The 27,641-nt window shown below is 37.1% G+C and overlaps 1 protein-coding gene and 2 long non-coding RNA genes across 5 annotated transcripts; 2 read left to right on the top strand and 1 right to left on the bottom strand.

Moving 5' to 3' along the window:
- The first annotated feature begins 507 nt into the window (after window positions 1-507).
- Window positions 508-2,844, top strand: LOC136261742 (uncharacterized). Its single transcript, XR_010704004.1, has 3 exons — window positions 508-678; window positions 2,225-2,273; window positions 2,717-2,844. It is a non-coding gene; the product is annotated as an uncharacterized lncRNA (long non-coding RNA).
- Window positions 2,845-11,174: 8,330 nt separating this feature from the next.
- Window positions 11,175-18,185, bottom strand: LOC136261552 (uncharacterized). Of its 2 annotated transcripts, XR_010703943.1 has the most exons (6): window positions 17,985-18,185; window positions 16,706-16,753; window positions 13,360-13,455; window positions 12,355-12,415; window positions 11,391-11,447; window positions 11,175-11,338 (listed from the first exon to the last, which is right to left on the bottom strand). It is a non-coding gene; the product is annotated as an uncharacterized lncRNA (long non-coding RNA). The 2 variants fall into 2 exon arrangements; XR_010703942.1 differs by lacking the exon at window positions 16,706-16,753.
- A 121-nt stretch (window positions 18,186-18,306) lies between these two features.
- Window positions 18,307-24,757, top strand: LOC136261366 (protein NLRC3-like). Of its 2 annotated transcripts, none has more exons than XM_066055359.1 (3): window positions 18,307-18,568; window positions 22,104-22,367; window positions 22,415-24,757. In XM_066055359.1, exons 1-3 carry the CDS (start codon window positions 18,502-18,504, stop codon window positions 24,571-24,573), a joined length of 2,490 nt encoding a protein of 829 aa, XP_065911431.1. In that variant the 5' UTR covers window positions 18,307-18,501; the 3' UTR covers window positions 24,574-24,757. The 2 variants fall into 2 exon arrangements, with proteins under 2 accessions (XP_065911431.1, XP_065911432.1); XM_066055360.1 differs by having other exon boundaries at window positions 18,307-18,559.
- Window positions 24,758-27,641: the final 2,884 nt, after the last annotated feature.

The raw sequence follows: 27,641 nt of genomic DNA on the forward strand, positions 1-27,641 counted from the left end.
TTGCCCCACTATAGTGGAGAATTTGACACCACAATTTGTCAAATCCTCTGTATCCCCCACCCCGAGGGTGCATGAAATTGACAAGTGCATTACATCACTCCTTCCCTATAGAAGCTTGGACCTCCAAGCTTGACTGTTTCATAGTAACACATGTATCCATCATCACTCTTCTTCTAAGCTCCTCCGCTAACTTCTGCTCCGTTCCAATCTCGGTGGGACCTCCAATGTAACGGGCTGGGGTGCACCGTTACAGCGCAAGAGCTGGAACCTTACACCACACGCAAGGTCGTTACCTACCCCTCGACCACACGGTTCTTCCTTATACTATTCTTATTGACGCGTCCCAAATACACCACACGCATACGTACAAGTACACACTATACACAGCTATGTTACCAGGCGGTTCACGCGTTATCATCAGGTAATTATCTGGCTTTAAAGGTATGCTATATTCAGGTAATACCTGACAACTGGTAGCGCGCCCCAGTATACTCATTGTAGAGGTTATTCGTATACTTTAATACGTAGGATGCTGAAACGTGCATACTAGTAACGGATTGTGGCTGGCTCTTGGCCCAGGCTACTGATCTTTTAAGGATGTGAGACTGATGTCAACACGAATAACTTAATAAATACGTTCCTGGATGGGTAGCTACCAAGTTTCCTGCTTGAGTCCTGGTGAGTGAAATGATTGCCGGCCAGAGTGGCCGGCGTGCATGTGCATGATGTGTCCTATTTTGATGCACTTGACATCCTCATTTTCTGAGGTTTTTCTGAGATTTGTGCATAACTGAATAGCAGTGAGTCAGGACTTGAATAGGCTTTCATTTTGGAGATAATGCACTTATCAATGTTTCCCCACTACTATGAACAAGGGCAGAGGTGGGGATAAGTGGAGATCACATTAAAAGTTCTAATCTCCACTACCTGGTGGTCTTGCTATCCCCTACTATTCCCGTGGTCTTCAGTCTTCATGCTCGGCTTGGAACTACATCACTCAACATATCTTTTAACATACATGATCTAGTAGACAGCACGTGAGCCTTGCATGCAAAAGAGACAGAACTAATGTGAATAAATCTCAGTGTTTGAAAGTAAAGACAGAGCGATAAAGCTCAACAAGATATCACCTGTGGTTAAATGCCCCACTACCTGGGGCAAGGTTGGCGGCTGATTCCCCCACCTCTACTCGTGTTTATAGTACTGGTACAAAGCATTGATAGGTGCATTATTCCTATGTACTGATTCAATCCTCAGTACACCAATTGCAAGGATTAGTCTGCATAAACCTTATCTCCATGACCAGTAAGTTCCCTGCGGTGTTACAATGCTGTGATCAGTATGTGGTTGTGTATTTAAGATACTGTGGAATTACTGACTGTTTGCTATACAAGGGGGTGGTACTCCAAAGTATTGTGTACTATGACTATGCCTATGATCTTCATTCTTGGTCAAAGTGCCAAATAGGCCTTGACATTAAAAGGACGCTTAACTCTTAATTAGTCAAATTCTCATAAAACTCACATTCACATTGTATTTCTAACACATATGTGACTTTATAGTTGTCCTGTGAGCTACTACAAAAATTCCTTTTGACATTGATTTCGACTTAGGATGAAGATCACACTACACAATAGATTGTAGTGTCACTCATCTGTGAGTTGCAGCACTCTTAAATTTGTACATGAGATCAACTGTACCTTGTGCACAAACAAGTATCTTCAATAGCAGGCCTTCATCTAGTCGGGGGGGGGGGCAAAGGAAGGTTTTATGAGAGTGGGGGAGGGCAGTAGTGTAAAGATCCATGTGTGCATTTAGGTCTGGGGACATGCTCACCAGAAATGTTTGTATTTTAGACTCTTGGAATGCTTTTGGTACATCCTCAGGTACCTGAGAATAACATGCCGCTGTGTTTTGTTGCTCCTGGTGCATTCTCAAGTATCTGCGAATAACTTGCCAGTTGATTTTTGCATTTTAGGTGCATTCTCAGGTACATGCTGCTCTAGGAATTTTTTTGTATTTTAGACTTTCTAAGATTGCTTTTGATACATTCTAAGGCACTTTGATTTAAACTATTGAAGGGGGGGTGGGGGATAGTTTGTCAAGGTGGGGGGGGGCAGGGGTGGATCCATGAGTGGCAAGGAGAGGGTCACAAACAAGCTAAGTAAGTAAGATGCTAGGTAACAGTTTTATTTATTTATTGTATATTATCCACCTAATTAAGGACCCACTACTGTAAGCCTGTGTAGCAGCTCATTTGACTTTGATTTAAGGTGAGTTTGTAATAAATGGTCATGGTATGCATACAGTGTACTTCTTGAGTGATCACTTGATTTTGGCCTGAGAAAGTTTAGCAATTCTGAATCAATTAAAAGATATATGACTCCTCCACAAAGGGAAGGAGAAGGGTGCATTTTGTCCCAAATGCCCCATGCATTAGTTGTGGGGATGAGGGTCTCTCTAGTACTAAACTTTCGGACCTTACTAGCTTAAAACCCTTCTATTCAGAATTAGGTACAAGCTACTAAAACCTTATTATTTTGTATGAAATTATAAATTTTCGTTTTCAAAATTAGTCGTTTACATGTAATTCTGTAGTTACATCAATAAACAACAAAACAACCATAGACAACTATATCTATGATTGCAAAGTTGCATAGACTAAAGTGTGTGGTCAAAGTGGATATTAATAGTAAATTTTATCCCCCATATGTAGCATATACCTTTTGAAGATGGTGATGTATGTGAAAACAGGACATGTGAGCACGTATATTGGCCTACATTTTTGTACTTTCATCACTCTTTACATTATACATATTATTCTATTCTAGTAATAAGATATGACCTGTTGTGTGATGGTGTGTAGTTTGTGCCCACGTGCCTTATTTTTGCATCTGGGGTACAGTCACATATACAAATAAAATTACTTGTACAAAAACATAGTAAGTATATATAGTAGCATGTTATTCAATTATGTTATTCAATTTAAGGAGTCCAGGGTGGTGATTTTGAAGTGGTATTGTAGCATGGAAAAGGATTGTTGATAATTTATTATATATTGAAATTTTGTGAGTATTACAGTCCCAGCGCTACATCTGACATTTTCTACAAGTGGAAATTTCCTTCAAAAGTTTCTATACATGCAATAGACCCTGGTAATGAATAGGAGTCGTATTCCTTGCTTGACATAGAGAACTTGTGCCATGTAAATTAATATCCATCACCTTCCAAATTACATGTTAACAGTCCACTGTGCCATGTAATATAAAATTGTACATAATTATATTGATGTGACCTACATTTCTAGCATACTAGATGCACAATGAAATGTCTGCTGATGCTTAAACTTTGAAACATCTTCTTGGAGATCCTTACATCTTGTGAGCTATGTATAATTCTGTAAACTTGATTCCAGTTACGTATAGTTTGGGCCTAAAACTCTGTTTCATTGATCATTGACCCACTATTTTATAGCCTTGACCATTGATGCATTCGCAATGCAAGTGGACAACTTAAAAATATATCATCATTGGGCTGCACAGTTTGTTACTAATAATACGTACATGGTAAAAAGAATAGAACTAATACAGTAGTTAGGCACCAAGACCAAGGGAGAACATAGTCTGGCAGCGCCCTTCCCTTCACTTTTAGAGTAAGGGTCTGGTAACCGTAGTATACGGTATTTGTGCTACCAGAATTCAAATGTGGTTTCAAATTGCGCGTGACGTAATAATTTACCTGTTTTCAGGCTGTTGTAACTCGGCAAAGAAAGCACAAAACTTAATACTTCTCAACGTAGGTCTACAGCGTGTATATCTTGGAGTCTCGCTCGGAGAGTATCAGCTGCTTTCCAACTATCCCGAATTCAGTAACTATGGTTATTGTGTTATTCATGATGCAAACTACACGTTTTATGTCACAAATACTTATTTAAACTGGATATTGCAATTTGATTGGCTCTACCACTATAGTGGTAGTAGCACAGGTACCCTATACTACGGTTACTAGACCCTTACTCTAAAAGCGAAAGGGCGGGCGCTGCCAGACTAGGGAGAACAAAGTAATTTAGTACTATCATAGACTAGAGGCAGTAGCATCCCAAGTGCAGTATAACAGTGCTACTGAAGGACTACTAGATTAGCAGTTTGTCTTTGTGTTGTAATAGTTTATCATGTACAAAATTGCTTGAGGGCATGCATGTGACTAAGTGGGCATGTGAAAGTGATAAGTGATTTAGTAAACCTCTAAATGAATATGATGTTGTCTAAAATAATACTAAACCAGCTTGGCCAGGCGACCTGAAAGGAGGCCTGCATGAGTAATGGTCAGATGACCTGACCAATTCAAATATAACTGACACAACATTGTAACTTATCATAGAAGATGTGCCCAAACACCTTAAAGAGCAGTGATACTGTGTCAAAAATGTGTTCTTGAGTCCTGCTGTGCTAGAAGCAATTTAAAGTTCAGCTCTATTATCTATGGCTGTTCAGTCATTTGTTGTATAATCAGTATAAATAACTGTCTACACTATGTTGCTAGTAAGGAAGCATTATAGTGAGAACAATAATTGTTACTGAACTTATGACACCTGTCACACATGGTACTTCTATCAGCCAGTAGCTGATGATGTTAAACACACTACAGTATGTGCTGCCAATGATTGTGAGCAGCACAGAAGTTATTCAATAAGTAGCAACCACGCAATAATGCTTTAAATACTACCAACAGCAAATATAAAAATATACATGATGCCCTGCAGCTGTGGGATGAATCAAAATTGTTAACATAAATAGGTAAACATGGCTATGATTCTGCATGTGTAAAGTAGCGGCTCCTACACTTTTGTTTTTTTTTTAGTCAACAAAAATAAGTCTGCTTTCAGTGAGTGTGTGCATTCTGCTGAAATCCTTATTGTGGGCCTGATAACACAACATCTGTTGGTGATGTGGCTTCCCTTTGGTGAATTTGTAGACAAGACAAGGTGAGGGGATTTTCTCACCTTGCTTTTGTTGTAATTAATTGTGGTTCCAACAGCTCCAGGTTTGCACACCTGGCCTAAATGACTAAACAGTTGAAGTTAATTTGGTTGTCATCATTTGTGATCATGTGCCATATGCTATACATTTGGGGTTGCATATTGGAGGATGAATTAGCAGAACTGTACATTCCATGGTTACTGTACACATACAAATTTTCAAAGGACATAATTTTCATGGATTTTGCAGTTGCTTTGCTTTCCGCAACATTTTCATCTTTGAAAATTAATGATTATCAAGGTTAGTTCTATGCTTTCTAATAGATAACCTCAGTGAGAAATGACTGATCCTCAAAATAAAACCGCGAAAATCCTGAAATTCATCGACCCCAAAAATTACATACTGTACCTCAAAAATTTGTACATATATGGTGGTATATTATTTGGTCATTCGCTTTAAGAAAAGTGCTGTATCCGAACAATGAAACATCCAGACTCTTTGTCTTAGAACATTTAGAAACCACCTAAAATCAATATACTGTATTATACACAAACAGGTAGAATGTACCCACAAACACGAACCTGTCTTTCATGTCAAATGATACGTACAGTAAATTTAGATCACAGCAGATCATTAGCTAGTTTAAATCAGGTGTTTAAGTAACTTGCCATGCACAAATGCTGTATACATCACTGTCAAAGTAGTACCAGTCTTTAATAAATAGCATGATGGTATAAACTCAGGTTACTACAAAATTATGTTGCCAGATATAAGCATAATGAACAGGAGATGTATGCAAATTGTGTGTAAAATCATCAATTCTAAAAACCAATTTCATAAACATGTTATAGAGAAATCTATTAGATAGCCCCCATGCAGTGTTCATTTATTTATTATGAGCCACTTGATCAGCCCTGCCTCATGGTTTTTCTTGTAAGCTGCTTTTCTCCCCAAGCTCACGAGTGATATAGCACAAATATCCTGATACTTAAACGTACTGATTTTCCAGATCACTTTATGGGTGAAGTTGGGACCTCCCAAATGTCCACATTAAAAGGTTTCCACGTAACAAATCATTTTGTTGTTTGATTATCAACTAGCAGTGGAACCTGTTAATAATGTTAATAATAGACACTTAATCATATGTGGACACCTGTAAAATCCAGAGTCTGGACATTTTGTAATGGTCTCAAAGTATCCCTTAGCATATAAATCGACCATGATAAAGAGGAAGCTTTGAACCATCTTTATTGCAATGTTATACTACACCATATTAATTCTAAAAGAAAGCTAAACTAATATAGCACCATTGCTTACTTTTGCTTAGTGTAAGAAACATGTTTATGTTATAAAATATTTTCCAGTTTTTCTTCCACAACGTACTACAATATTTATACCTTCAATCTTTCTACACAAATTGTAATCATTGATATACCAATAGCCAGTATAATAACACAATATTGTAGTTGTATACAAATGTTGGTATCATGAAAATCATAATAAGTTGTAATTTCAAGCTAAAAAACAAAGAGCATTTTTCAGAAATTTATCAGGTATGGATGGTTTACTGGTACATAGGTAGGTGCAGTCAAGCCCAAATATCCCATCAAAAAGTTTTAATGCACTACGTACAAGTATCTCAAAGACTTTCACAGGACTAGTAACCTGTAGAAGGTTGTACCATGTCTCGCAGGTGAAGGTATGGGCACCTGAAGTCCCATATGGACCTTCACCCACTATGTGATACATGGACAGTTGGCATTTACTTCCCCAGTGACACCAGGCTGCGAGGTCCCCATTGAACAGCTGAATAGACTGGAGTAATGTAAGTGAAGTTTCTTGCTCAAGGAAACACCAAAATATCAATTGGTGTAACCAGACATCGAACCTATAGAACCTTAATTTTCCATTATCAGGCTGATGCTCTAGCCACTTGGCCTGGTATTACACACACGCACGCACGCACGCACACACACACACACACACACACACACACACACACACACACACACACACACACACACACACACACACACTCGCTCACTCTATTTAACAGGCATGCAGGTAAGGCTCTATATATTAGTGAAAAACTACGCACATTTGGTGAGTTTAAACTCTTAATTATGCACTCATACTGTTGAATAGACAAGACTACAGTTTGTATGTGCCTCTAATATGCAAGACCGAGAATGTGGTGTACATGTATATCGCTAATGATGCTTAATGGTTGAAAAGGTACTTGAGCAAACTTAATGTGAGTCCAGTAGTCCATTCTAGTAATCCAGCCCAGTACTCTAGTGCAGTAATCCAAAAGTCCAGTCAAGTGAATGGGTATACATCCATAAACTTTATGTTTGCTTGTTGTAAGATCTACATGACAAGTACTGAGTATCATTACAAATATCAAAAGTAAATGCTGAGTTGGGAGTTGTAGTTAATTGGTGTGACTACAGTTGCACCATATAGGAATTAGACCACAACTCCACAGTAATTTGTGTACACGTGGCCACAATAAACTAGTCATCTTGCTATCCCAAACTCTGTGAGAAATGTATATACTCAAGAATTAAAACATACTATCTTTTGGAGTACCTAGTCTGATGTATATGATATTATCTGCATGGAGGCACTTCTTATATAAACAGACTTTATTTCCATTTTAGGATGTGTAAGACAGTCATCAGCCAGCATATGCCATTTGTTCACCAAGTGAAATTAGCTGGCATACATATAACCTGAAACTTTTGTGAAAATATATTGAAGTAATAGCTTGTGTATAGGGGTAGAAATATTAACTAATCCTTTATATCCCATGCAACTTACTTTTTGTAAAATTAGCTAACTATAAATTAGGTTATAACTGTTAGTTTCATGTCCTTGTTTGACCCAGGGGAAGAATATACTGTATGCAATGGAAATGGAAAACGGAAAAAAGTCAAATCTTCATGACATGTATATTAGGGTAAAACTCTTACTTAGTGGCCACCTCCCAAAAACAGCCTCATTACAAAAACCACTTCTGTACAAGGTCATAAGATGACAAAGGCACACTTATATCCAAGAACATTACAGTGACTACCTCCTTACAATAACCACCTCTTTACAAAGACCACTTCTTAAGATTTCATAGCTAAGCTACAAACATGTATTGTATGTATGACTTATTCACTAACTCACCTAGAAAATGATAGGTACTTATGGTCATCTTTTGAGACTGCATTTTCTTTGATACAGTTATAGTTTACAACACTTTATGAGAATATCCATTACAAACCAACCAACTGATTTATGGTACAGATGGTCTGATCAGACCAAAATATGGAGGATGATATTGACCTTACCATGGGGTCATAAAGAGGAGATACACCATTAATTTTCTGGGGTGTACATATTTTACACATTATAGTATAGGTCCTGGAGTATACCAGGCTATAGTAATGGGTTGGGATTATGATGAATATATGTAATTGTATACAAATTCATTATTACGTTCGGTTTTTGTAAAGAGGTGGTCATTATAGGTCATTAAGTATGCCTTTGGCATCTTCTAGACCTAATTGCAATATGGTCTTTGTAATGAGGTGGTCTTTGTACAGAGATGGTCTTTGTAATGAGGTGGTCTTTGAGAGGTGGTAACTAAGCAAGAGTTTTACCCTAGTGTACACATGTAATGAAGATTTGACCTTTTCCGATTTCTATTTTCTTTTTCCAGTTTCCATTTCCACTGCTTCCAATTCCCCAGGTAGGTGTTTGGTTTTAATGCATGATTACTAGATACTATGTAACCATTGTTGTAACATAGGTACAGTACAGAGAAAAGTAGCTAGTTATCCCAACGGACTGCATATATAGACAACTCATAATTTTAAAATCCTGCGTGATGTTTCTATTCTGAAAGTCAAATGTTACACAAAATGTTCTGTACTGTGCATGTACATCTGTACATGTATTGTGTTCATATGTAGTAACTGCATGTCTATATTCAATTTATTCATGGTGGTAGATGTTAGTGACCCACATGATTTTATTTAATAGATTAAAGTGACATGATGAGATTTCAACAGTTTAGTGATGCAGGCCATTGATGCTTGTTTTACATACATAGGTAAGCTATAGTTTATATACAGTGCAGTTGAGTATGCCATTAAGTATAACTAACAGGTCATTCTAAGGAGACATGGAAAGGAACTCTTACTGCAGCACTGCATCAAACAGCAATACAGCAGTTACGATGTTGCATATTTAAACATTCTGTGTATACATATTCAGTGTACATGTGATAGAAGTGTATTTATATTGATGCAAATTAAACCAATACATGCCGTAGTTGTACTTTTTCAAATATAATAGATCTGCTATGCTGTAATATACTGGCACAACAGTGTGGGCAGATAATATTATGTGTGTTTTATAAGAGTGATTGCAAGTTCAACAGCATGTACTGTGTACAAGTATATCATGCACTGTAAAACATAATATGCAGAGTACTAGTGTATAGTACATATGGTTATAACCTTAGTGTAATCACTTAAGTGTATATAGTATTATTTTATCATAAGGTATTAAGCATCATAATTACTATACATGCATTCTGCAATTGCATCATTGGCAGATCTTTACTGTATTATATTTGTTATCGATCGATGGTGAACTTCATATTAATAATACGTATCTTAAACACAACATTGTAACACTGATGCATGCACAAGTGTGTAATTGTATATTGTAGTAACCATGCATGCATGGGTTTATTGCTGCATATGCATGTGCCTATATAATTATATATATATATAGCTTTATTACCTATATAACTCTTTACATGTACTGTTGCAAGCATGGTTACAGTAGTTGCAAACTATAATGCATTGTTATACGAACTGTAATATTATAATTATGGTCTATATACAATTATTATTATTATATATCTGTTAAAGAAATCAATGGTTATAATTACGAAAGAGTCCATATGTGTCTGGGTATCTGTGCCATTATGTATTTTAGCTTAAACTTTCTAATAAAACAATCGTTTTGTTGATTGCTTGTATCACTTCATGTATGATATTGATGGAGTCTATCCAAGTATGTAAATCAAAACATGCATTTATAGAAAGAGTAAACAAAGTTAAATTAAATATTATACAATTGAAGAAATTTAATGTGCTTGAGTCTATTCTATCGCAATCAGGTTGGTGACATGCATACTTCTGGTCTATATATTATTATCTAGCTATCATATCAGTAAGCCATGTATTACAATGAGTCATTCATCTCTTCAGCCTAAGTATGCAAAGAGTATGCTGCTAGGGGGAGGTGGTTAATTGTATACTTTTAATGAAATAAAAGTAATAACCAAAAATGTAAGATTAAAAAAATGCTTTGGACCAGTTGGTTAATAATCCATACATGCTCCTACATAAACTACTGGCCTTATACTGAAACTGAAAGGCCAGGATACAGATAGTGTATACGTAATTATCTGTATTATAATTTTATATGCATTTAAATGATGATACTTCCCTTGAGATTATCCATACCTAGATCTGTTATTGTTAGCTATAATGTATTTAATTTTAAGAATAGCGTAATTTTCAAGAGTAGTTGTGTGCATAATTGTGACATCTTCAACATTATTTCAGCAATCTTTGTGAAAGAGTTACAAAGAACTACTATTTGTGATTGGATTTATGAAAAAAGGGTCTTCCACACATCCAATTCCATAAACTTGGGAGACCATTCCTTAGTGCTCAAGTAACATAATTATTATCCTGAAACTTTCACCATATATTCAGCTATGTTGGTGCTCATTTCTGACCAAATTTCAAGTCAATAGCTCTTTCCATTCTAAAGATATGAATTGCCAAAAATGGCAAACTGGATGTGTGTGGAAGAGTAGGAAGACCCCCTTTTGCAAATCCGGTCACATATGTACATTTGGTATGTGGTTAGTAGATTGCTTGCAACAATCACATCATTCCACCTTTCCATAGTCACAACAATGCCACATACTACCACTGACTACACATGCATGGCACTTTTATGCTGACACAAGTAGAAAGGTCATCAGTGATATCAGTTGAAATTCATCATACCAGGTCTCCAAACAAGCCTTAGGCCTGGATCTCCAGTAAGCACGTACACTGCCTTTGGATCCTTACTGTGTACACATAAACATAATGTACTGACTTATGACTAATGTGAGGAATAAAACAATCACAATGGAAAATTTAATGTATACATGATGTGTAAACAGTTTACAATAACACAATACAGACACAACATTCACACTGTAAATGTCAAAGTAGCACTATAATTGTTCTCAGATGTATACAGCAACGTTGAATCACCATTTTCTGTTTCTCCTATAAGTAGAAATATACGTATATCTGTAACCACAGCATGTATGTAGCTTACCTAGCTCAATATGTATAAGCATCTTGTCTTTGTAGTCCCATCAGAATAATTTTACGTCTAATGTAGAAACAAACAGATCTTATACACTGTACATGCAAAGTGAAATATGCATGTAGCAAAATACACAGTACCGTTACAGTAAACTTTAAACGTTGAAAATATTAAGTCATCTAAACCTTCAATGAAAAATCCCCTTACTGTTAAATTACTTTGACAAGCAGAGTACTGTAGTAGTAAAAAAAACAATTTCAACGAAAAGTGAACTCATGTTTGCATAGAAGAGCTGTAGCCACCACACATACACCTACTGCCTAATTTTACTTGGCAGCTGCATCTGAGATGTATTGACAGACATTGACATGAATGACTCACTCAGCAGCCATCTCCTTAACAACCTCTCTGTATGTAGTGGCCACCTCCTTAACCACTTCTCTATACTGGCCACCTCAAATAGTTTCCAAACACAGCAATGGTGTACTACATGACATGTTTTCTAAAGCAAATTCTTTAGCCAGTAAACGGTTCATTACAAAGTATTTTTGTGATGGGTGTGTCCACCCACCATTCTAGTTAAAGTGCTTCGCAGCACACAAGGAAAGCCCCATTCATTGCTCTCAGAGATCAGCCATCCTCATTCAAGTTATCATAATGAGAATGAAGGTTGAAACTTTTCACACTTGTTTACAAGCATGATGTGGACAGGCAAACATACAATCATACTACACAGAAACATATGGTTTTCCTATATCCAATTTCAGGAAACCAGGTTCATGCCCACAGCTGGCCTACAGCTTAACAGCGCATCGGGTTAGAGTTACTAAACAAACTTTAAAATATTTTACAGAGGAATTAATTTTATGATAACTGCTTTGTAGAAATCAATGATCGAATTTCATAGCTTGCAGGCAAATGCCAGATAGTGACAGGGGACTGATACACATTGTTAATTTTATATATGTCATACCTGATGAATGATACCTTCATTCATTTTCCTTACTCACACTCACTGAAGTACCACAATCCACCTACATAAACCACAGCATGTTATGAGCTGTAACACACTGACTAGTGTATATATATATATCTGGCTACACTGCCATTAAATAGATTACTGCATGTCAAACAGCTTACCACGCCTTCAGGCACAATATAACATGCTCAAAATCTAGGTTTATCCAATCGCTATGCATTGTTCACGTGCAGTGATTTAACGAGCACGATTATTTTGTCACATGAGGACGCATAGTTGCCATGGCGCCAGTGTTATCGCAAGAAAACCAGACGCTTTTGCCGAACCTACAACAGAAACAGCCGTGAAATGAATAATAGTCTAAATAGAGTTAGAAAAGGCCCTCAGTAGCGCCCTTGCTTCACTCGTGCGCTACACCCCGGGCATTCAGGTTTATAAATTTCATTGACTCCGCATTGTGCCCGTGTAACTGCTTTAGACCCCATTTAACATTACTCAGATTACTTACCTCATCCACAGCTGTTTCTGCTGTAGGCTTGGCAAAAGTGGCTGGTTTTATTGAGATAATACTAGCACCATGGCAACTATGCGTCCTCATGTGACAAAATAATCTATTTAGAGTGTAACGTGAAATAGAGCCTAAAGCAGTTATACGGGCACAATATGGAGTCTATGAAATTTATAAACCCTCAGGCCCATAGTAGCACCCTCGCTTCGCTCGTGCACTACAACCCGGGACTTCGGGTTTATAAATTTCATAGAATCCACATTGTGCCCGTATAACTATTATTTAGGGCCCAACTTAAACAAGTATGACAAAACACCTACAAGGACTTGCAAGTGATTACAGTTCAGTATGGATTATAGGGTAATTGCCCGTGAAATCAGCACCATCATAAAGAATTAATGCTAATTGCATTCTTGAATTTTTAAATTATGGAAAGAATGTTTTAATGGAGTATGAAGGATTATAATTAAGACTCCCTTGGCAGTCTTCACTTTGTTATTAGCAGTGCTGTCTTCTCTGGTGGCTGCTTATCCTCCATTTCATACTTGAAATTATTTATCACATGACAAAGCTTCCAATAGACCCAGCTTTGACAAAAAGTAAAAACTACACTCACACATTCACAGGGAAATATTTTATGGTAATTTTATGCATTGATACTCATATCCTACATGCATTCATGTCAGCAACAATTTATTTGCTGGCAACCAAAAAAAAACAGTTATTGTAATGTACTCAACAAAATAAAGGCTATAGAACTATTATTATATATATATATATATATGCCTGCAAAAGTAGTTTGTTCTTAGCTGTGCTTGTGCTAACACAAATCACACAGCTGTCCCAATCTTCATCCGATTGAAACTATCATCACCATACATACATATGGTAATACCTGGCCTTAAATAAAGGCCAGAGGAAAGCTACGGTCACTCATGAGAATGACAACGAATGAACCGGCTGACCATTAACTTATAAGTGAATGAGCATAATGCATCTCATGGACTAGACCCATGGACTCACTGACGGACAGGGCTTGAAACAGGAAATGTTGGAGACTGTTTTCATGAATACTATATACGCACTAATATTTTCAAAAGATGATGCTAGAAATCTTAGTTAGGGTACACAGTTGCCATCGATTTAAACTACAACCATAACAAATGCACTTGTAGCTAAAAGTACCTACTGCCACGGGCGTAGGCAGGGGAGTTCAGACGAACCCCCCTTTCAGAGGCAGAATTTTTAAAAATCATACCAAGTCTTACAGCCCTGGAGCTCTCTGGTAGCTACTTACCCCACCGGCTCCTCTGTACTACTCTTGAGGGTCACATCACATTAATGCTGAACCATTGCAAATTTTATCTATTACATTACGTGATCAATTGCGCACGTGATGCATGGTTGAAATGGTGTGAGTGAAATAGTGAAGGACTGTGTTGAGACATATTACAAGGCAGCTGCTGCTAAACTTGAGTGGTCGTGTTATACATGTGTCAGGTTAGAACAAACTGTGAATTGTTGATGCATATTTAACTGAAGAATGGTTTGTTTATTTTGTTACTTGTTGTGGGCACGTGATGTCTCGAACATATAGGAGTACAAGCCAAGACCATCAACAGGAGGACTGGCAGAGAATAATGTATGCCTGGAAAGAAATATCGCCAACTGCTAAGGGACTTGAGTGTGGAGGGCTTCCATGTGCTATGAAATTGAAGTTGGCTGTCAGTATGCTGTCTGGAAGTGAAGATTAGTTAGTTTTACAGTTGGTTTATAGTTTCATAAGCTGCATAAACAGCAGTGTGTAGCTTTTAGTTAGTTAGATGCACAAACCACACCTTTCGATGTTACTGCTTAAGGGCACATTTTATGTATACTTCATTTTCGTTCAAACATGGTCTAGGGGAAACACCCAGGCCTTCTCCTTAAGGCATTCCACTTTAACTCCAAACCCCTTCAAAAATATCCTGGCTACGCCCCTAATTGCTCCATCACCAAAGCTAAAAATCTACTATTATACCAAGTGCTGTAGTAATGAAGAAACCAGATATACAAATTTATGAATACTACAGCATTACTGTATTGTCTAATCAAATACTCCATGCATGACTTATTGAAGACTAAATAGCAAAAATTGTGAAACAATAATATGCATTGCAAGAACTATGTAGATACCGTATGGATTATGTGTAAAGCTCAGTCTATGTGTCCTGTCATCCAGTTTGTAAGCAAAATACACCACACCAAGTGAATGAGTGAGTAGGGTGACAACAGCTGATGCATGAGGATTGGGGTCACCAGTGTACCCCTCAGCTGAGCACCTTATCGTGGTTTGATTTGAAAATTATATTGGGCTTACTCCATTGCTAGGAATCCTACCCAAACACAAAAGAAAAATATAGCCACTACATATATAAACAACCCATAGCAGAAAAATCTCAAAATGTAACGAATAATTATTCTATGGCAGAACTATTGTTATGCATATCAGACAAGCAATGGACTGGACCTAATGGGGATAATGTGTACTTTGTGGATAGTGAGTATAGGGTTGGGAGGTTTTTAGGTATTAGTAGTTAAAAAGGTATTTTTCAGATACCAAAGTGATTTTCTAAAAATACCGAATACCGAATTTGATGTAGTAATTAATTTTTGGTGGTTTAGTGATGACCATACGTACATGAAGTCAAGCCTCATACAACCATAATTACGCTGTGGACAAGCACAGAGCTGTGAGTGCATGTTGAAGTATTCACAATGGTTTTTACTTTTTGGGATACTTCAAAACTTACTTTGCGGCACAATATTATTGTTGTTTCATTTGTTTCTTTTAAAAAAATGTGGGTATAAGTGCAAATCATAGCTTACCCAAGTTTAAAGGTATTTAGTGATACCGAAGTATTTCTCCTAATACCGTACCGTTCTTCAAAAATGCAATACCTCCCATCCCTAGGTGAGTATATACAATGCACAAATTGTTTTGATTATTCTAATTACTTACTTCAAATACACACACACACACACACACACTACAGAAAAAAAAAGAAGGTCACCAGCAGCTAAGCAAAACACAGCAGCCAAGTGAAACACAGCTGTTGCTCCCCAGCGAATTAGCACTGGGAAGCCTCAGTTACTTGAGTTTGGTGCAGGAAAATCCTCTTGGTGCAGTACTCGTAAGCCACACAAGGATTGCCCAAGTCTCACAGAGAGAAGTCACAGAACCTGAAGTTCCACAATGACCCCTACACCCCTAAGAGAGACAACGACAGTTGGGTATTAGCTTCCCCAGAAAACACCAGGTACCCATTAATGTTAGAGCTGCTTCCCCAGTTGACACAAGGTCACCAGGTCTTCATTTTACAGCCGAGTATTCAGGAGCAATATGGATAAAGATTTTTGTTTAAGAAAGCAACAACAACAACAACAACAACAACAACAACAACAACTTAGCATAACCGGGCATGACCCTTTTGATTAACAGGATGATGTTCTAGCCACTTGGCTGTTCTGCCTCTCTCTCTCTCTCTAATGCACACACATACACACACATGCACGCAGTGAACCAGCACTGGAACACCTGTACATTACCCAGGTGATATGAGTCAACACCAGCAAATATCCTGAGACAGGACCAGTTACTCACAGGAGACTGTATCATGTCTCACAGGTGAAGGTATGGACACCCAAAGTCCCATTCACTCACTCTGCGATACATGGACAGCTGGCATTTACAGCTGGCATTTACAGCTGGCATTTACGTATACCTCCCTGGTTTATACCAGGTGGCCATTGATGTAACAGCTGGGTGGACACTAGACACACAGACACACTACACACCTGTACTATCTGCTTTGTCAGTAGATAAGGTTGGGTTCAAAGGCTAACCTGTGCCAATAGTAGCAAATACAATGAATAACACATTATAATCTCACTTGAAATTATATATTATTCATGTAAGCATGGATGCAGTTGTGCACTCTGTAAGTACCATATTAAAGTTTAAAATTTCTGAAATGAATTTTAATGAATTGAGGTAATGCCAGGGTCTACTGTTACTCTCCAATACAAGGCAAACTGAGAGGCTACATTTTTTCTTGATGTGTGCCAGACACATGACAATAAATGATGCTCTGCCTAAAATAGTGGTATACCAAGCAGAAAGTTACATAGCTGCATTACACAGCTACGAATATATATTTCAAAACCGTATGCATGGTGTAGTCCTTGTAAAAGTGAACTCTAGTGGCTAACACTTTGCATATTGAGTTTGTGTGTGCATGTGTGTGTGTGGTTGGCGCATGCAGTGTGAAAGGTGGTCATTGGGTTGAGTCAGTTTTGTCTAACACGTACAATATCTCTTTTTTGTGATCAAAAAGTATCTGCTATACACTCTATTGCCTATTGTACCTGTAGTACCATGAAATTGCTCTGCTAAAAGGATAAATTAATATGCATGAATTTCTTGCCTACGTCATGATATACAGCAATAGAGGAAGCACTAAAATAGTTCTGGAAATGTGGCTTGTGATTTAACATTGAACGATCAAGGTGATTTAAACATTATTAATGAAAAGCAGCCTTCAGATGCTAGCGAACCCAACTCAGTAGTTGAAATAAAAAATGAGTAACAATTCAAGAGTCAATAGTTTACTACAGTATCACGATGGGACACAACCACAACATTTTCTACAGGCCTGAACATTTACATCAATAATAATGTGGTGTTTCCATAATGTTTTAATGAAATCATGACTGCTGCATTGCATGGTGTTGCACAGGCATGGACTGCAGGCGGAGCTGCGACTGTAGTTAACGTCTAGTGCCTTTCCCATGGTCAGAGTTTAAGTGGTGACTGTACAAGTCACTCCTTGCATCTGTGGTATCACAACATGTTTGCTAGTTCATGCAAGTACGGTGGGACAGGAAAATCCAAGGGAACATCATGAGACCTAGTCTCGTGCGTGTGACACCTATCTATGATCAAGCATATTGCAGGGTATGGATACAGTCGAGGATACAGCGTAGAGCATAGATAGTATCTATGCGTAGAGTAAGATGACACACTGCCTTAGGCCATTTACAACACACAAGCACTTTGAATTCACACTAAACTCACAATAAACTTCCAATCTCACTAAACTCCAATACACCCGGAGAGACAGTCAAGGCGCTACTCCTGACACCCGCATCCTTCAATATGGTAATAATAGCAGCGCTACCCAAACGTGCGACTATACACGGTGATACTATTCAGGTATTACCTGATATAACACGTGACTTTTCCTCAGATAACTACCTGAATATAGTACGAGAATCGGGTGATGTTACCGGTATTTTTGTGGTTTCTACAGCTGTGCTACATCATTTAACCACAAATTGATTTAGTTTGTCCCGAAACATTATTATGATATCGGCAACCACACCCTGGCCAAGGACCTTGGTATAGCCACGGAGAGTAAGTGGCGGCAGGAAGTGCTCGACAAAACGAGGAATTGGCTAACGCACTAGGGCTGAGCGAGACTACGGAGATCTGTTGTAGTGCATGTTCTAGAGATGACCCTTTGTGCCACAGTTGAGTCAATAAAATCTACACTGACGTGACTCTTCTCACTCACTCAGTGCCATAACTGGGCATGGCGGATCGAAATAATTTCGGCGCAGGACTAAGCCAATTTACAACACCCGAGAAGGGTAAGTACTGTAAGTATCCTAATATCAGCTATAACTATACCCACCGGGCTAATTTTTTGGGCACACTTTCGTATTTTATACAAGTAGCTAATGCATTTACACTTTTCAAGGGGGTATCCGTGACTCCAATATAAGGTAGGGGTGGGCGTTTCCGGACAAAGTTTGAACATGTATTAGAAATTTGTTCAGTTCTATGGGGTGCCGTTTGTACCAAAATTGTGCAAAAATGCCTTATTTATAAACTATAACCATACTTTATAAATCAATGCACTACTTTATAAATCATGGACATATACTTTATAAATCATATGCATGATTTATAAACCATATACCTGATTTATAAACCATATACCTGATTTATAAATCATTGACGTACTTTATAAACTATAACATTGATTTATATAAATTATACATGTGATTTGTAAACTCTAACACTTATTTGTAAAGTATAAATACTGATTAATAAATTATAATATTAATTTATATATCAATGCACTACTTTATAAATCATGTGTATAGTTTATAAATCATACACATGATTTATAAATCAATAACATACTTTATGAACCGTACATGCATAATTTATAAATCATCATTATGATTTATAAATTGCACACGTCAGATTAATAAATCATAAGTATAGTTTACAAACCATCATCACGAGCGACTTCGTTTGGTTATTGTTGTATTTTATAAATCATTGTCGTACTTTATAAATTCAAAACATACTTTACAAATCACATGTACAATTTACTTTTGTAAACTAGCACTGTGATATATAAATGAATAGTGTAATTTAGTAGCCATACATTGTTGTTTAGTATCGATAGTCAGAATTCATATCAATATTACTTAGATGTGCATCAAATGGAAAGCATTTATGGCATGTGATCCAGCTCAGTAGCACAGGATTCAGTACAAACTTTGGCAGTTATTGTGAGCACTTGCACTAATGAGACCAACCCGGCAAAGTGGAGTATCACTATTACCAATGTCCCTGTCATCATTTTGGGTAACTCCCCTGCCAGTAATTCCACTAATTATGCCACTCTTGTTGGCTACTCTTACACGGTGTAGGATTTGGGCTCAATCCAGCCAGTGACAACAGTGGCATAATTGGTGGAACCACTGGCAAGGGCATTGGTAATGGTGATACTCCACTTTGCCGGGTTGCTCTCATTAGTGCAAGTGCTCACAATAGCTGCCAAAGCTTGTACTAAATCCTGTGCTAGCTGGATCATGTGTCACAAATGCTTTCCATTTGATGCATATCCAAGTAATATTGATATGAATTCTGACTATCGATACTAAACAACAATGTATGGCTACTAAATTACACTATTCATTTATATATCATAGTGCTAGTTTACAAAAGTAAATTGTACATGTGATTTGTAAAGTATGTTTTGAATTTATAAAGTACGACAATGATTTATAAAATACAACAATAACCAAACTAAGTCGCTCTTGATGATGGTTTGTAAACTATACTTCTGATTTATTAATCTGATGTGTGCAATTTATAAATCATAATGATGATTTATAAATTATGCATGTACAGTTCATAAAGTATGTTATTGATTTATAAATCATGTGTATGATTTATAAACTATACGCATGATTTATAAACTATACACATGATTCATAAACTATACACATGATTTATAAAGTAGTGCATTGATATATAAATTAATATTATAATTTATAAATCAGTATTTATGCTTTACAAATTAATGTTAGAGTTTACAAATCACATGTATAATTTATATAAATCAATGTTATAGTTTATAAAGTACGTCAATGATTTATAAATCAGGTATATGGTTTATAAATCATACATATGATTTATAAAGTATATGTCTATGATTTATAAAGTAGTGCATTGATTTATAAAGTATGGTTATAGTTTATAAATAAAGCATTTTTGCACAATTTTGGTACAAACGGCACCCCATACAGTTCTCCTCGAGAGAAAAACAGATTCTAAAATGCTTAGTGCCGAATTGTAGCTAATGAGCTAGGCTATTGGTGGTATAAATTGTGGATGGTAAAATATAGGGTGCTAGGGGAAAGAGCAGTTTAAATTTGCAGTTTGAGAAAATGCCAAAAATTTATGTGGCTGGGGTTTCCGGGCACGTACCACTTTAAAAAGGCGTACCTGCCATTGTTATGGGAAATGCTGCACTCTATTGAGTGTCATGGCTCAGCAGAGACTCAAAGCATTCTATTTGTCTGGTTACTTTGTTGGTGACAGCGATTTTTAAGAAGAAGAACTGCTACCAGCCTTGCTCCGACCATGCAAGTGTCTTGCAGCGCTTTCGAAGATGCGACATTTAATCTACTGCCTGGAAATCTGTATCAGTCCTTGCCTTAACACTGAAACAGCATAGTTAAGTAGTGTGGCCCCACAGATCCTTACTTGGGGCTTCTCTGGGATGCTGGTTGTGTTGATTGCGCGTGCCAGTTAACATGTCGCAGGTAATGGGCTTGGATTCCAGTTGTACTATCTCTAAATCATATATCCGTTCACTGAGTAGTGTGACTGATCATTTGTGATGCCTATGGTGGCTTAGAATTACAAATGGTGCCCTCAATCTCCTGTTAACATGCGTAGTGAAAGTTTTTACACAAAAATATTTTACACATGCAAGCAAATTGTGATGTATCTCGGTAATTCTTAAAGCTATCGAAACAAAACTTTAGTATTTTATAGCACACAAGTAGGGAACTTAGGTACTTAAACTATAGCCTGATCGATTTCTATTCCATCCTTCAGTAGCGGATTAAAAATGAAGTGTCCGGAATACCCAGCTGTCCGGAAACCCCCATACTTACCTTATCCTGTACTCTGATCTTTGTGCTCAGTCAAAACGGAAGTCAAAAGTCAAGCAAGAAATTTGCAGTAGGTCAAATGACAAGTTTGTTTTATAAAGTGAATTCCACAAATGATACTTTTAGAATTAAAACATAACCGTAATTTTACGAAAATGTACAAAAATTTGGTCAAAAAGTCAAGCATGGATTTTAGCGTAATTCAACGGTAAAGGCTTGTTTTTTTTTTTTAGTTTGATCACTTTGACTGAGGATGAAGATTGGAGTACGGGTTATTTTGGAGTGACACCCCCTTGCTTTTATTGTATATAGATGTATGCACACTGATTCTCGTTATTTCAATGATGGAATTGATTCTGTAGCTAGATAGTATCCTCTACTATTTATGGAACCATTTCAAAGTTAGAGTTTGGGTTTAGCTTAGTCTACTAATCCAAGTTAGGGTTAGGGATTGGGTTCAGCTTTAATATAGACTTGATCATTGTTTTATGTTGTCTTGCATTAATTTAAATGGTTAAAAATTCAGGGAGCTTGCAGCTAGCAGTGGTAGCACAGCAGGTAGCACTCTGATGATTTGTGAAAAGTAGTAAGATTGAGCTCAGAACACATGGTTTTTAAAATTTTTCATGTTTTTAGTTAAGGTCAAAAGTGTGCCCAAAAAATATGCACTGGCCAGATCACAGACTCCATTCTGCATACTTTGTTAATGCAGCTATCAATACTCCACTACTGAAGGATCTTCACAACTACATTACTCCAAACTATGCTGCTCATTGGAGAGTTATCGGAGCACTACTGGGTCTATCCAGTGGAACACTAGACATCATCAAATACGATAACCATGATAAAGCGGAGTCTTCTTGTGATGCCATGTTGGAGAAGTGGCTTGAAGTGGACCCTTCTGCTAGTTGGGAAAATTTGCTTAAGGTGATTGAGTCACCTGCAGTGTCCCATGATTCATCTTCTGATAAACAAGGTAAAGTGGAAATATTGTGCATTCCACATTATCTGTCACTGTCATAGAAGTCTCTGTCTTCTCCAACATCATGAGTAAGCGTAATGTACAAGGACGGTTTAGGGTTGATGATGATGCTTGGCCACCGGATCAGCCAAAGAATTTCACACCTCTATTACTGATTCACTACAAAGGACATCACAACTTACAACAAGCCTTGGCCATCACCAAACTGGCACAAACAGGTGATATTGCTTCACTTGTTATCAGTCAGTCTATCCCTAAACGTCTCAAGCTTGACCATGATCAGCCATTACAAGAGGTCCTTGCTACTAGTACTGTTACTGAAGAGATAGAGCAAGTCTTAGCCCTACTAGAAAAGAATGATGAACCACAATTTATCTTGGTCGAAGGCCCTCCTGGTATTGGAAAGTCTGTGTTACTGAAAGAAATTGCGTATCGTTGGGGTGATAAACAGGTATTAAAAGTATTCAAGTTTGTTCTTCTTCTCTGTCTTCGTGATCCTATTGTACAGCAAAGTACATCAGTCCATGAACTCCTCCAATTGTTCTGTGTTGGACATAAAAGGGCACCTGAAATTATAGATGTATGTAATGATTACCTTTTTGAAAATGGTGGCAAAGATATTATTCTTCTTTTGGATGGGTTTGATGAATTTCCAGCAGATCTACAAAAGAACAGTTTAATTTCCAACATTCTTAAACGCCATGTACTTCCTGAGTGTGGCTTAATTGTTTCATCTCGTCCTCATGCATCAGAGAATCTTCACAAGCAGGCAACGCTAAGAATAGACATATTGGGCTTCACTGAAAGTGAAAGAATGAACTACATAAAACAAGCATTGCCACATGCAATCAAAGAACTTACTGAATATCTGGAAAGTAATCACACTATAAATGGTCTGTGTCTTGTGCCCTTCAACATGGTAATTTTGATATATCTATACAAACAGGGAATTCCTCTTCCCAGCAATTCTACACAGCTTTATCATTACTTTATCTGTCTTACTATTTGTCGGCACCTTTCCAGATCTGGTCATTTACTTGAAAAAAACATCACTCATCTAACAGACTTACCGGAGCCCTGCAATACAGTAATTCATCAGCTGTCTAAGCTATCACTGGAGGGTCTTAGTAATAACAAGCTAATCTTTACCTTGGAAGAGGTAACAAAAACATATCCAGATATTTTAGCTGTTCCAGGTGCTATCAATGGCTTTGGTCTTCTGCAGGCTGTTAAACATTTTACTTTGACTGGAAAAACTATGACATTTAACTTCATTCACTTTTCAGTTCAAGAATTCTTAGCTGCCTACCATGTCAGTCTGCTTTCACCACATGAAGAGCTGCAAGTGCTTAAAGAAAAGTTCTGGAGTGATCTTCATTCTAACATGTTTGCAATGTATACTTCACTTACTAAAGGACAACGATTTGCTTTTAAACAATTTCTGTCATGTGGAAATGACACGATTACTGTTTCAGAAATATTCTTACAGGATCAATTAAAATGTCTTCAGCTATTCTACTGCTTCCATGGGGCTGAAGACAAAACAATGTGTGAGCCTATACAAAAGGCAAAGACCTTTGAAACTAAAATAATTGATCTAAGCCATACTAGCCTATCCCCTTATGATGTTGATTGCATTGCAACCTTCCTGACCTGTTCACTCCACAAGGGGTGGAAGACGCTTAGCTTGTATTTTTGTCATATCCAAGATTATCATCTCCGTGTATTGCATCGCGGTCTGACAAAAAGTGATGTCACTATTACTAAGCTTGACTTGTCATGGAATGATCTCAGTCATTCATCCTCCTCCTCTATCAAAGACCTCACCATCCACTGTAAGGTAGAGGAGTTGTTAATTAGAGGTAATGATTACATTGGTGAGGACCATGCTCTTTACAGCATGTTAGCCCATCCATCCTCCAGGCTATTGAAACTGGACATGAACTATACTCGGTTATCATCCACCTCAGCCTTCGTTCTCTTTACTGAGCTAGCATTGGGTAACAAGCTACAGCATCTTGACATTAATGACAATGACATTACAGATGAAATTTGTGATGCCATTGCTACTTTGCTTAACAAAAACACTTCTCTTGTTAGGCTATCAATGAGTGGTAACCAGATAAGTGTAGAAGCTGCTCAACGTCTTGCACAAGCAGTTCATTTACGCAACAGAAAGCTAAGCATTAATTTTTGGTAGCCACTTTTAATTTCATTAGATTTTTTATTTTGTATACTTCTGCATTATAAAGCTGTATAATGACCATGCCAAGTGAATCACTTTTGTGCTGATTTTAATAGCTTATAAATTGTGGTAAATATTGTGGCTTGTAAATTGTAAATGTCTTGATAATGAATTCCCAGCCTTGTATATACATATGTAATAGTTGTACCACAGGCACGAGTGCTTTGCCTGATATATATATATATATTAATACAACATCAATATCGTGTCCTGTACAAAAACTCCAATAGCAGCTTGTGGTATATTTTTGATATACTACAGCAAACTAGCCAATAGAATCAGTATATCACTTGTACATTTGATATATGAATCCGATTGGCTAAAAATTTTTGATAGTGTTTAGTTGTTCTACCAGTTAGGCATGTCCGACTTGACAACTACTGGTACCATAGTAACCAATAGCTGATACCTAGCAACAACATCGTTGCCTAGCAACCATTGCTAGTTGCTAGGTAACCACTACTGATTTTAGAAATGATTTTGACACCATAGCAACGGTTGCTAAGCAACCACCAAAATCATGTAACTAGGTCAGGTTTACATTTTGTTACCTAGCAACAGTTGCTATGGATTGTTGGACCGATTTCAAGAAGACTGCAGGCTGCAACACATGTGCATACTCCTTGAGCATGCTAATCACAAGGAATTACTTACCAGTACTAATAATGGTGTAAAAACATTAGAAATTGCTGTTACTGCTTCGAAGTGGGAGACGAGATGTTTTATTAACATATTATACGAAGCCTCGCACTATAACATCTTTTCTAAGTTTGTATATCTTTTGGTATATATTTCGAATACCATGATATCTGTAGTATAACATATACATATATATGTGTATGAGCACGTTGCCTGATATATATGCACGAGTACGAGGGCATTAGCCTGAGTGCTAGTGCATATATATTAGGCAAAGCTCAAGTTCCCGTGGTATAACTAATATGTGCCGCATGGGTTAATCACTTACACGTGTGAGAAACTGCTTGCATGCTTCACGAGTGCAATTTATATTGGGCTTTGTGAATTTTGATAGTGGACACTGGAAACGACATAAGAATAACAACAAGACGTTGCTGTGCTAAGACTTAAAACGTACGTGCAACGAAATGAGCATATATATAAAAAGTTCAATTGTGGGTTATAATGGTCCTCAGACACTGTGCTCTCTGTTTGGAGGAAACAATAGATTTTGATTAGGTTTTGTAATGTAGCTAATTGTTATATGTAGTTTAGTTTCTTGTAATTAGTTTGGTAGCTTGTAATTAGTCTTTGTATTCTTTTGTGTTGTTGCCACTAATGTTTCGTTTATATTTGGATGCATGCATATGTACACTGACAGAGTACTGAAGTTTATTAATTTTGTGACCAGGCCTGCGAAAACAGGGCATGTGGGCACAAACTACATCCCGTCATTCTACAGGTCATATCTCAGTACTGGAATAGTATTTTTGCATTCTGTAACCTGCATCATGATGCCAATGAAATGCTTACTAAGAGCTGAAAATTGCAAAACCATAGCATAATGGTACAAAACGTTATGAATGATGAAAGTATGAAAAATTAGGCAAAAATCATGTGCCCACATGCCCTATTATTGCAGGCCCGGTCACATTTATAGATACACTTGCATCTGTGATTTGGTGTACAGCCAGCATGCCATTTTTGTGTGTCATGTAGGCACCGGCTGATTATGCCGGCATACTTTAAAGCATAATAGGTGACCAAAAGCATCAAGCATAATGCCAGCATAATAGGGACGATATTTGAAAATTTAATTAAAATGCGCAATACGCGCACCTGAAAGAAAGCAAATAATCACTGCCAATAGTATTATTAGTGCATTTCATATTTACAAACACGTAATATAACATATTAAACTGTTTCTTTGTTGGTTATTCACACTTTGCAGAAATAAGATTAAGATACTCTAATAGAGCAGTCACTTACTCTAATATACAGCATGCAGTCAGGAAAGGCTGATATACTCTAATAAAACAGTCAGTTCTAGAGCATAATCTTGATTTTGAAGGCATAATTTTGAGCATAATAGGCTTAATTTTTGAGCAATGCTCAAAAGCATAATAGGTAAAATTTTGGGCATAATAGGCCGGAGCCTAGCCTAGTGTCATGATTGCATGTCCTCATAATAGGACCTCATTTGTTGAAGGTATACATTCCTTAAAATGGTGAATCCATCTTTTTTTGCTATAGGCTAATTGTCCAGAGCCTGATGCCACTTGGCTGATAGAACATTGTAAAATAAATTTTACTGAATTTCAAGATTGTGCATTAAATTCTACAGCTATGTTAGGTCTACACTCAATTTACCTTTTAGGGTTATTATTAAACAGTGCTGGTTCACAATGTAGCAAAAATGATGCTTTATCATTTTTCTGCGATGCAACACTTCTATTGTGTAATGGTAATAGTTCTTCAGTAGACCTGACTGAAGAGTGTGAAGAAGTTTGAGATAACAAATGTGCTTCTGAATGGAGAACAGTGTAGAGTATTTGTAACAGATCTGTCCCATATTGAGTGAGTTATGCCAAAGATGGTAATTTGACATTTTCAAAAGCTCCAAAGCTTCCTTGTCCAACTGGTTTTTGACCGTTTTTGTGGCTCAACATGTTTACCGGTGTGTGGTGGAACTTTCTTGTCAACAGCATGCAGATACCTCCATTTATTATTTCCACTTTTTGGCAGGCACAAGTGGGATATTTGGCTTAATTGTAGGAGCTATCTAGGGACCCGCTGATTATGCTGGCATAATTATGAGCATAATAGGTGCCTGAAAGCATTGAGCATAATGCTAGCATAATAAGTAGAATATTTGTGTAATAGTATGAATTCTTGCTTATAAAAATAGGTATCACAGAAAGATCGATATACTCTAATAGAACAGTCAGTAACTCTAATAGAACAATCACGTAGCTGACTGTTCTATTAGAGCATATCGATCTTTTCTGTGATATGCATTTTGATAAGTAAATTTGTGCTTCAGCCACTTATTATTGATCCATAAA

This window comes from Dysidea avara, chromosome 7 (genome assembly GCF_963678975.1).
Source record: "Dysidea avara chromosome 7, odDysAvar1.4, whole genome shotgun sequence".
Classification (NCBI taxonomy): Eukaryota; Metazoa; Porifera; class Demospongiae; order Dictyoceratida; family Dysideidae; genus Dysidea; species Dysidea avara.